Genomic DNA, 12,006 nt, shown 5'->3' on the forward strand with positions numbered 1-12,006 from the left:
TGGTGATGCCCACATCATACCTGCCAATCTTTAACAGCGCTACAAAATCATCTACCTTGTTCTATATACTGTGTGCATTCAAATACAACACCTTCACTCATCACCCTTTTCGATTTTGCTATCATGTTACACTTCAACATCCCACTGACTGTATTTTTGTCCAATCAGATGCCTGTTTGTCCTCTCAGTCTCACTACATAATGCATAAAATTCTATACCAACTGCCCCATCCTCAGCCCTATCGCTCTGGTTTCCATCCACCTGCCAAATTTGTTTAAACCCTCAACAGCTCTAACAAACCTGCCCACAAGAATATTGGTCCCCATCAGTTTCAGGTGTAACCCGTTCATTTTGTACAGGTCAAACCTTCCCAGAAGAGATCCCAATGATCTAGAAACTTGAAACCCTGCCCCCTGCACCACTTCCTCAGCTACTCACTCAGTCATCTGTATTATCATCCTATTCCTGTCCTGACTAGCTCGTAGTATTGAGAGTAACTCAGAGATTACCACCTTCACCCTCTTCACTATCTGTCCATACTCACTGTGCAGGACCTCCTCCCCCTTTCTACTTTTGTCATTGGTGCCAACATGCACCACGGCCTCTGGCTGCTCATGCTCCCTCTTGACAATCTTCTGCAGGGTTTGAGTCTGTCTGAAGCCTGCACTCCAGGTGTGAACACCCCAGAAAAAGTCTCATTAGTGACAGGTGAGGCACAGAGAGTTGGGGAAAAGCCAACGTGGTTCTGCTGTTTAAGAAAAGCTCTAAAATACTCCAGGAAATTATAGGCTGGTGAGCCTGACATCAGTAGTAGGAAAGTTACTGGAAGGTATTCTGAGAGACTGGATACATAAGTGTTTGGACAGAAGAATAGTCAGCATGGCTTCATGCGTGGTAGGTCATGTCTAATCAATCTTAGAGAGTTGTTTGAGGAAGTTGCCAAAAAGTGGATGAAGGCACGGCAGTGGATGTTGTCTACATGGACGTCAGCAAGGCATTTGACAAAGTCCCACATGGGAGGCTGTTCAAAAAGGTTTAGTTGCTTCACATTCAGGAGGAGGCAGTAAATTGGATTAGACATTGGCCTTGTGGGAGAAGCCGGAGAGTGGAGATAGAGGGTTGCGTCTCTGACTGGAGCTTTGTAACTAGTGGAGTGCTGCAGGGGTTGGTAAACATAAGAAATAGGAGCAGGAGTCGGCCATCCAGCCCATCGAGCCTGCCCTGCCATTCAATAAGATCACGGCTGATCTGTCCGTAAACTCAGCTCCATCTACCTGCCTTTTCCCCATAACCCTTAATTCCCTTACTATATAAAAACCTATCTAACTGTATCTTAAATATATTTAGTGAAGAAACCTCAATTGCTTCCCTGGCCAGAGAATTCCACAGATTCACCGCTCTCTGGGAAAACAGTTTCTCCTCATCTCCGTCCTAAATCTTCTCCCCTGAATTTTGAGGCAATGTCCCCTAGTTCTAGTTTCAACTACCAATGGAAACAACTTTCCTACTTCTACCTTATCTATCCCTTTCAAAATTTAGTATTTTTCTATAAGATCCCCTCTCATTCTTCTGAGCTCCAGAGAGTATAGTCCCAGGAGACTCAATCTCTCTTCATAGGTTAACCCCTTCATCCCTGGAATCAACCTGGTGAGCCTCCTCTGCACTGCCTCCAAAGCCAGTATATCCTTCCTCGAGTATGGAGACCAGAACTGCACACAGTACTCCAGGTGCGGCCTCACCAGTACCCTGTATAGTTGCAGCATGACCTCCCTGCTCTTGAATTCAATCCCTCTAGCAATGAAAGCCAACATTCCATTTGCCTTCTTAATAACCTGTTGTGCCTGCAAGCCAACTTTTTGCGATTCATGAACAAGCACTCCCAAGTCCCTCTGCACAACAGCATGCTGCAATCTTTCACCATTTAAATAATAATCTGCTCTTCTATTATTCCTTCCAAAATGGATGATCTCGCATTTACCAATGTTGTATTCCATCTGCCAGACCTTGGCCCACTCACTTAACCTATCTATATCCCTCTGCAGACTCTCCACATCCTCCGTACAATTTGCTTTTCCACTCAGTTTAGTGTCACCAGCAAATTTTGCTCCGCTACACTCAGTCGCCTCTTCCAAATTAACGATGTAAATGGTAAACAGCTGCGGGCCCAGCACCGACCCCTGCGGCACCCCAGTCAGCACTGACTGCCAACCGGAGAAACACCCATTTATACTAACTGGCTGCCTTCTATTGGTTAACCAATCCAGTACCCATGCCAATACATTTCCTCCGACTCCATGAATCTGTATCTTATTTATAAGTCTCTTGTGCGGCACCTTATCGAACGCCTTCTGGAAATCCAAGTATACAACATCCACCTGTTCCCCTCTATCCACTGCACTCATTATGTCCCCAAAGAACTCCAGTAAGTTTGTCAAACAGGACCTGCCCTTTCTGAATCCATGCTGCATCTGTCTAATGGAACCACTCCTTTCTAAATGTTTCGCTATTTCTTCCTTAATGACAGCTACAAGCATTTTCCCGACTACAGACTTTAAGCTAACTGGCCTATACTTGCCCGTCTTTTGCCTACATCCTTTTTTAAAAAGTGGCGTAACATCTGCTGTCTTCCAGTCCACCGGGATCTGCCCAGAGTCTAGAGAGTTTTGATAAATGATTACCAACGTGTCTACTATAACCTCTGCCAATTGCCTCAGCACCCTGGGAAGCATCTCATCAGGACCAGGGGACTTATCTACCTTCAGGCCCTCTAGTTTGCTCATCACTATCTCTTTAGTGACAGCGATTTTATCGAGCTCCTCAACTCCCATTTCATCCATAACATCCTTTTTTGGCATATTAGACGTGTCCTCCACCAGGAAGACCAATACAAAATAGTTATTCAATGCCTCAGCCATTTCCTTATCACCCAATATCAATTTCCCCTTCTCATCTCCCAGGGGACCTACATTGACTTTAGCCACCCTCTTCTGCTTTATATATTTATAAAAACTTTTGCTATCTGTTTTTATATTTTGTGCTAATTTACTTTCATACTCTATCTTCCCTTTCCTTGTTTCTTGTTTAGTTGTTCTCTGTTGCTCTTTAAAGTTTTCCCAATCCTGCAGTCTCCCACTACTCTTTGCAACTTTGTACACAAGAGCTTTTAATTTGATACTATGTTTTATTTCCTTAGTTATCCAAGGCTGGCTCTCCCCACACTTACTATCCTTACTCTTGACTGGAATATACTTTCGTCGAGCACTGTGAAAAATCTCTTTGAAAGTATTCCATTGTTCCTCAGCAGTCCTACCAAATAGCCTGAGCTCCCAATCCACATTAGCCAACTCCTCCCTCATCCTATTGTAGTCTCCCTTGTTCAAGTATTATAGAAACATAGAAACATAGAAAATAGGTGCAGGAGTAGGCCATTCGGCCCTTCGAGCCTGCACCGCCATTTATTATGATCATGGCTGATCATCCAACTCAGAACCCAGCCTTCCCTCCATACCCCCTGACCCCTGTAGCCACAAGGGCCATATCTAACTTCCTTTTAAACATAGCTAATGAACTTGCCTCAACAGTTTGCTGTGGCAGAGAATTCCACAGATTCACCACTCTCTGTGTGAAGAAGTTTTTCCTAATCTCGGTCCTAAAAGGCTTCCCCTCTATCCTCAAACTGTGACCCCTCGTTCTGGACCTCCCCAACATCGGGAACAATCTTCCCGCATCTAGCCTGTCCAATCCCTTTAGGATCTTATACGTTTCAATCAGATCCCCCCTCAATCTTCTAAATTCCAACGAGTACAAGCCCAGTTCATCCAGTCTTTCTTCATATGAAAGTCCTGCCATCCCAGGAATCAATCTGGTGAACCTTCTTTGTACTCCCTCTATGGCAAAGATGTCTTTCCTCAGATTAGGGGACCAAAACTGCACACAATACTCCAGGTGTGGTCTCACCAAGGCCTTGTACAACTGCAGTAGTACCTCCCTGCTCCTGTACTCGAATCCTCTCGCTATAAATGCCAGCATACCGCTCGCCTTTTTCACCGCCTGCTGTACCTGCATGCCCACTTTCAATGACTGGTGTATAATGACACCCAGGTCTCGTTGCACCTCTCCTTTTCCTAATCGGCCACCATTCAGATAATAATCTGTTTTCCTATTTTTGCCACCAAAGTGGATAACTTCACATTTATCCACATTAAATTGCATCTGCCATGAGTTTGCCCACTCACCCAACCTATCCAAGTCACCCTGCATCCTCTTAGCATGCTCCTCACAGCTAACACTGCCGCCCAGCTTCGTGTCATCCGCAAACTTGGAGATGCTGCATTTAATTCCCTCATCCAAGTCATTAATATATATTGTAAACAACTGGGGTCCCAGCACTGAGCCTTGCGGTACCCCACTAGTCACCGCCTGCCATTCTGAAAAGGTCCTGTTTATTCCCACTCTTTGCTTCCTGTCTGCTAACCAATTCTCCACCCACACCAATACCTTACCCCCAATACCGTGTGCTTTAAGTTTGCACACTAATCTCCTGTGTGGGACCTTGTCAAAAGCCTTTTGAAAATCCAAATATACCACATCCACTGGTTCTCCCCTATCCACTCTACTAGTTACATCCTCAAAAAATTCTATGAGATTCGTCAGACATGATTTTCCTTTCACAAATCCATGCTGACTTTGTCCGATGATTTCACCGCTTTCCAAATGTGCTGTTATCACATCCTTGATAACTGACTCCAGTTATAAACTAGTTTTAGATCTAACTATTTCATCCTCCATCTGTATGCGAAATTCAATGACACTCTGATCACTCTTTCCAAGAGGATCCCTGACTACAAGATCGTTAATCTTACCTGTCTCATTGCACAGGACTAGATCTAAGATAGTATTTTCCCTTGTAGGTTCACTAACATGCTGCTCCAGAAAGCCATCACGGATGCATTCTATGAAGTCCTCCTCAAGACTTCCTTGACCAGCCTGATTCACCCAATCTATGTGGAAGTTAAAATCCCCCATGAACAACTGCCGTTCCGTTCTTACAAGCCTTAGTTATTTCTTGGTTAATTGCCTCTGTCACTGCAATATTTTTATTAGGTGGCCTATAGACAACTCCCACCAGAGATTTTTTCCCTTTACTGTTCTTAATCTCTACCCAGATGGACTCAACATTCTGCGCCATAGATCTTATATCATCTCTCACAATTGCCCTGATCTCATCCCTAATCAAGAGCACCACCCCACCTCCTCTGCCTGCCTGCCTATCTTTCTGTGTTACCTGATACCCTTGGATATTTAATTCCCAGTCATCTCCACCCTGCAACCAGGTTTCTGTAATGGCCACTAAATCATATGCCTTGGTACTGATCTGTGCCACAAGTTCACTAACCTTGTTTCTAATACTACAGGCATTTAGATAAAGTGTCCTTATACTCATTGTCCCTTTAGAATCTAGTGACCAATGTGATTTTTGCTTTTAGGTGCTGGGTCCATTGTTGTTTGTCATCTATATCAATGATCTGGATGATAATATCGTTAACTGGATCAGCAAATTTGTGGATGACACCAAGATTGGGGGTGTAGTGGACAGCAAGGAAGGCTATCATGGCTTGCAGTGGGATCTGGACCAGCTGGAGAAATGGGTTAACAATGGCAGTAGGGCCAACCATGCTATGTCTTTCACAGTGAATGGTAGGGCACTGAGATGTGCAGTAGAGTGTCTGGCAGCTCTTGGGCTGTATTCCCTAGAGCTCAGGAGAATGAGGGGGGATCTCATAGAAACATTCCGAATGTTAAAAGGCCTGAACAGATTAGATATGGCAAAATTATTTCCCATGGTAGGGCAGTCTAGGACAAGAGAGTGTGACTTCAGGATTGAAGAATGTCTATTTAGAACTGAGATGCGGAGAAATTACTTTAGTCAGATGGTGGTCAATCTGTGGAATTTGTTGCCAAAGCGGCTGTGGAGGCCAAGTCATTGGGTGCATTTAAGGCAGAGATAGATAGGTTCTTGATTAGCCAGAGCATCAAAGGGTATGGGGAGAAGTCAGGGAGTAGGGATGACTGGAAGAATTGTATCAGCCCACGATTGAATGGCGGAGCAGACTTGATGGGCTGAGTGGCCTAATTCTGCTCCTATATCTTATGGTCTTACAGAACAAAGGGATCTGGGAACACGGGTCCATAAATTCATTGAAAGTGGTGTCACAGTTAGATAGGGTTGTAAAGAAAGCTTTTGGCACATTGACCTTCGTAAATCAAAGTACTGAGTACAGCAGATGCGATGTTATGTTGAAGTTGTATAAGACGTTGGTGAAGCCTAATTTGGAGTATTGTGTACAGTTTTGGTCACCTACCTACAGGAAAGATGTAAATAAGGTTGAAAGAGTACAGAGAAAATTTACCAAGAATGTTGTTAGTTCTGGAGGACTTCATTTATAAGGAAAGATTGAATAAGCTAGGACTTTATTCTTTGGAATGTAGAAGACTGAGAAAAGATTTGATAGAGGTATACAAAATTATGAGGGGTAAGTGCAAGCAGGCTTTTTCCACTGAGGTTAGGTGAGACTACAATGAGAGGTCATGGGTTAAGGTGAAAGGTGAAAGGTTTAGGGGAACATGATGGAAAACTTCTTCACTCAGAGGGTCATAAGAGTGTGGAAAAAGCTTCCAGCACAAGTGGTGCATGCAAGCCTGATTTCAACGTTTAAGAGAAGTTTGAATAGGTACATGGATGGTAGGGGTATGCAGGGTTATGGTCCTGCTGCAGGTCGATGGGAGTAGGCAGCTTAAAAGGTTAGGCATGGACTTAATGCCGTTTTTCTGTGCTGTACTTTTCTATGACTATGACTCATCACTGGTTTTCAGCCTCCTGGATCCAGCTCTAGGTTTAATTCCTTAACCTTGTTAGACAGGAGCTGAAGTTGGGTGCACTTCCAGTAGATTTAGTCATCAAGGTACAATGAAGTCCCACATCTCACACCAGACGGACTCTACCAACCTATACTTGTTATACCTCTGACTTCTCTAAATTAAGTTCTAGCCCATGTCTGTTTTCATCGAAGCTCGTTGAGCCAAAACCTGACCACTCTAGCACAGCCTACTCACACAATGGATGCTCTGCTTACACCTCGTTGCTTTTTATTGGCTGTTGCTAAATTACTATTAACCAAAGTGATCTCCCGCTCCACAGACAAGTCCCAACAGGCCCCAAGTGCTTTTTAAAACCGGCACGTAAAGTCCACAAGGAATCGTCTCCAACTCACTCTGCAGTCTGCTGCTCCACAGACAAGTCCTGAAAGGCCCCGGTCACTTCCTTTTTTATGACGTACATCTGTATGCCTTTGGGATGTGGGAGGAAACCAGAGCACCAAGAGGAAACCCACACAGTCACGGTACACACGTGGGCCCAGGAAAGAGCCCAATCCCACTGGTGGCATTACCAGAAGCAGGTCAGAGCATCGACAAGCAATGTTGACTCTGAAACTGAGATGCTGGGTGGGACTTTTACTTAGTTCAAAGTTCAAAGTAAAACTTATTATCAGAGTACATATGTAAATGTAACCACATACAACCTTGGGATTCTTTTTCCGGTGGGCATACTCAGCAAATCTATAGAATAGTAACTGTAAACAGGATCAATGAAGATCAAGTACAGCATAGAAGACAACAAACTGTGCAAATGCAAATATAAATGAATAGTAATAAATAATGAGAGTTGTGGCGGGAATGCCCCATTAAGCTGGTTGCCAACCGCTGTAAAACAAGACGGAGAAGAAGAAGAATAATGAGAGTATGAAATATCAAGATAAAGAGTTCTTAAAATGAGGTCATCGGTTGTTGGAACACCAGAAGAAGAGTGAGTGCAGTAGTTATCCTCTTTTGTCCAAGAGCCTGATGGTTGAGGGGTCGTAACTGTCCTCGGAGGTGCAAGTCCTGAGTCTCCTGTACTCTCTACCTGATGGCAGCAGTGAGCAAAGAGCACGGCCTGCAGTAAAAGAGGCTGGGCTGCAGTAGTGACTGGGTTGGTACTCTCAGCAGCGGTACTGACATGAATGGTTGAAGGATTGGGCAGTGCTGCTGTAGCAGTGAACACAGTATCCATAAGTTAAAGTACAGATAGTGAGTCATGAGTGTGCACTCTCCAGCTGGAAGGCTCTAGTTGGTGCTGATCCAGCTTCTGGAGAGTTGGTCAAAAGTACCTTGTCTTAGGCTTTGGCTGGGTGCTCCAGGATCCGAGTGAGGGAAGGCAAAAGAATTGACCAGCTTGCGTCTCGGTGGGAACTCCAAGCTGATGAGGCAGTCTCCCGCACAACCGTCAATCTGTGAGTGAAAATCAGGCAGAGAGTCACGCATTAACGTAACAGCAGAGTTAACGGACCCGCACTCTCACCCATAGAAACCTCTTCTTTGTAACCTTCTGCAACGCTGTACCAGCAACACCCTTCACATCGCCAGATCTCTGGGCTTCTTTATTGCTGCTGTGACTTCAGGCATCATGGCCTTTGGTTTTGGACACCCTCCCCACCAGATCCTCTCCCTCTCAATCTTCTCCATGTTGACCTTGGATAAGATGTTGTTGGAAGCATAATTTGGAGTATTGCATACAGTTCTGGTCACTTACCTACAGGAAAGTTATCAATAAGATTGAAAGAATGCTGAAAGTTTTTTTTAGGATGTTGCTGGAACTTGAGGACCTGGGTTGTAGGGAAAGGCTGAGCAGATTATAGAACATAGAACATAGAATAGTACAGCACAGTACAGGCCCTTTGGCCCACAATGTTGTGCCGACCCTTAAACCCTGCCTCTCATATAACCCCCCACCTTAAATTCCTCCATATACGTGTCTAGTAGTCTCTTAAACTTCACTAGTGTATCTGCCTCCACCACTGACTCAGGCAGTGCATTCCACGCACCAACCACTCTCTGAGTAAAAAACCTTCCTCTAATATCCCCCTTGAACTTCCCACCCCTTACCTTAAAGCCATGTCCTCTTGTATTGAGCAGTGGTGCCCTGGGGAAGAGGCACTGGCTATCCACTCTATCTATTCCTCTTATTATCTTGTACACCTCTATCATGTCTCCTCTCATCCTCCTTCTCTCCAAAGAGTAAAGCCCTAGCTCCCTTAATCTCTGATCATAATGCAAACTCTCTAAACCAGGCAGCATCCTGGTAAATCTCCTCTGTACCCTTTCCAATGCTTCCACATCCTTCCTATAGTAAGGCCTAACCAGAGTTTTATAGAGCTGCATCATTACCGCACGACTCTTAAACTCTATCCCTCGACTTATGAAAGCTAACACCCCATAAGCTTTCTTAACTACCCTATCTACCTGTGAGGCAACTTTCAGGGATCTGTGGACATGTACCCCCAGATCCCTCTGCTCCTCCACACTACCAAGTATCCTGCCATTTACTTTGTACTCTGACTTGGAGTTTGTCCTTCCAAAGTGTACCACCTCACACTTCTCCGGGTTGAACTCCATCTCCCATTTCTCAGCTCACTTCTGCATCCTATCAATGTCTCTCTGCAATCTTCAACAATCCTCTACACTATCCACAACACCACCAACCTTTGTGTCGTCTGCAAACTTGCCAACCCACCCTTCTACCCCTATATCCAGGTCGTTAATAAAAATCATGAAAAGTAGAGGATCCAGAACAGATCCCTATGGGACACCACAAGTCCCAACCTTCTAATCCAAATGTACTCCCTCCACCATGACCCTCTGCTTTCTGCAGGGAAGCCAATTCTGAATCCACCTGGCCAAACTTCCCTGGATCCCATGCCTTCTGACTTTCTGAATAAGCCTACCGTGTGGAACCTTGTCAAATGCCTTACTAAAATCCATATAGATCACATCCACTGCACTACCCTAATCTATATGCCCAGTCACCTCCTCAAAGAACTCTATCAGGCTTGTTAGACAAGATCTGCCCTTCACAAAGCCATGCTGACTGTCCCTGATCAGACCTTGATTCTCTAAATGCCCATAAACCCTATCTCTAAGAATCTTTTCCAACAGCATTCCCACCACAGACGTAAGGCTCACTGGTCTATAATTACCTGGACTATCCCTACTACCTTTTTTGAACAACGGGACAACATTCGCCTCCCTCCAGTCTTCTGGTGCCATTCCCGTGGACAACGAGGACATAAAGATCCTAGCCAGAGGCTCAGCAATCTCTTTCCTTGCCTCGTGGAGCAGCCTGGGGAATATTCCATCAGGCCCCAGGGACTTATCTGTCCTAATGTATTTTAACAACTCCAACACCTCCTCTCCCTTAATATCAACATGCTCCAGAACATCAACCTCACTCATATTGTCCTCACCGTCATCAAGTTCCCTCTCATTGGTGAATACCGAAGAGAAGTATTCATTGAGGACCTCGCTCACTTCCACAGCCTTCAGGCACATCTTCCCACCTTTATCTCTAATTGGTCCTACCTTCACTCCTGTCATCATTTTGTTCTTCACATAATTGAAGAAAGCCTTGGGGTTTTCCTTTACCCTACTCGCCAAGGCCTTCTCATGCCCCCTTCTTGCTCTTCTCAGCCCCTTCTTAAGCTCCTTTCTTGCTTCCCTATATTCCTCAATAGACCCATCTGATCCTTGCTTCCTAAACCTCATGTATGCTGCCTTCTTCCACCTGACTAGATTTTCCCCTCACTTGTCACCCATGATTCCTTCACCCTACCATTCTTTATCTTCCTCACCGGGATAAATTTATCCCTAACATCCTGCAAGAGCTCTAAACATCGACCACATGTCCATAGTACATTTCCCTGCAAAAACATCATCCCAATTCACACCCGCAAGTTCTAGCCTTATAGCCTCATAATTTTCCCTTCCCCAATTAAACATTTTCCTGTCCTCTCTGATTCTATCCTTTTCCATGATAATGCTAAAGGCCAGGGAGTGGTGGTGGTCACTGTCCCCCAGATGCTCATCCACTGAGAGATCTGTGACCTGACCCGGTTCGTTACTAATACTAGGTCTAGTATGGCATGCCCCCTAGTGGGTCTGTAAACATACTGTGACAGGAATCCGTCCTGGACACACGTAACAAACTCTGCCCCTCTAAACCAGTGGAACTAATCAGGTGCCAATCAATATTAAGTTAGGACTTTATTTCCTAGAGCATAGGAGAACAAGGGGAGAGTTGATCCAGATATACAAAATTATGAGGAGTATAGATAGGGTAAATGCAAGCAAGCGTTGCCACTGAGGTTGGGTGTGTTGAGAACTAAAGGTCATAGGTTAAGGTTGAAAGGTGAAATGTTTAATGGGAACCTGAGGGGGAATGTCTTTACTCAGGGGGATGAGCTGCCAACGCAAACGGTGGATGTGATTTCGATTTCAATGTTTGAGAGAAGTTTGGACAGGTACTCAATATACCCCTTGTCCATCCTCTGGTTTTCCCCTTTCCCCCTTTTCTTTCTCCTAGGCCTCCTGTCTCATGATCCTCTCATATCCCTTTTGCCAATCACCTGTCCAGCTCTCGGCTCCATCCCTCTCCCTCCTGTCTTCTCCTATCATTTGGATCACCCCTCCCCCTCCCACTTTCAAATCTCTTACTAGCTCTTCCTTCAGTTAGTCCTGACGAAGGGTCTCGGCCCAAAACATCGACTGTACCTCTTCCTAGAGATGCTGCCTGGCCTGCTGCGTTCACCAGCAACTTTGATGTGTGTTGCTTGGATAGATACATGGATGGAAGAGGTATGGAGAGCTATGGTCTGGGTTCAGGTTGATGGACTAGGTAGATTAATAGTTTGGCATGGATTACTGGGCTGAAGGGCCTGTCAGTATTCTAGGACCTTATGCCATTTCTGAAAACTTCCATCTTTGACCAAGATTTCAGACATTTTTTCCACTATTCCATCAGACATTAGGCGTGAGATTACCCTGTGTGGGACAGTTCGCTACATCAGTGGTGCCCTGTGTGTACAGGCTGGTGCTGACCCTGTGGTCCCACTGATGAGATGTGGTTTTACTGAT

General features: G+C 45.0%; 1 protein-coding gene across 2 annotated transcripts in view; it reads right to left on the bottom strand.

The window, feature by feature from the left end:
• The window catches only part of LOC134351425 (dynein axonemal assembly factor 8), a 167,145-nt gene that overhangs the window by 11,947 nt on the left and 143,192 nt on the right, over window positions 1-12,006 (bottom strand). For both annotated transcript variants that reach the window (XM_063057534.1, XM_063057533.1), the window contains exon 28: window positions 8,208-8,328. In XM_063057534.1, the coding sequence (XP_062913604.1) occupies window positions 8,208-8,328 (121 nt within the window). The remainder of the gene's footprint in view (window positions 1-8,207; window positions 8,329-12,006) is intronic.

Source organism: Mobula hypostoma, chromosome 9, assembly GCF_963921235.1.
Source record: "Mobula hypostoma chromosome 9, sMobHyp1.1, whole genome shotgun sequence".
Lineage (NCBI taxonomy): Eukaryota > Metazoa > Chordata > Chondrichthyes > Myliobatiformes > Myliobatidae > Mobula > Mobula hypostoma.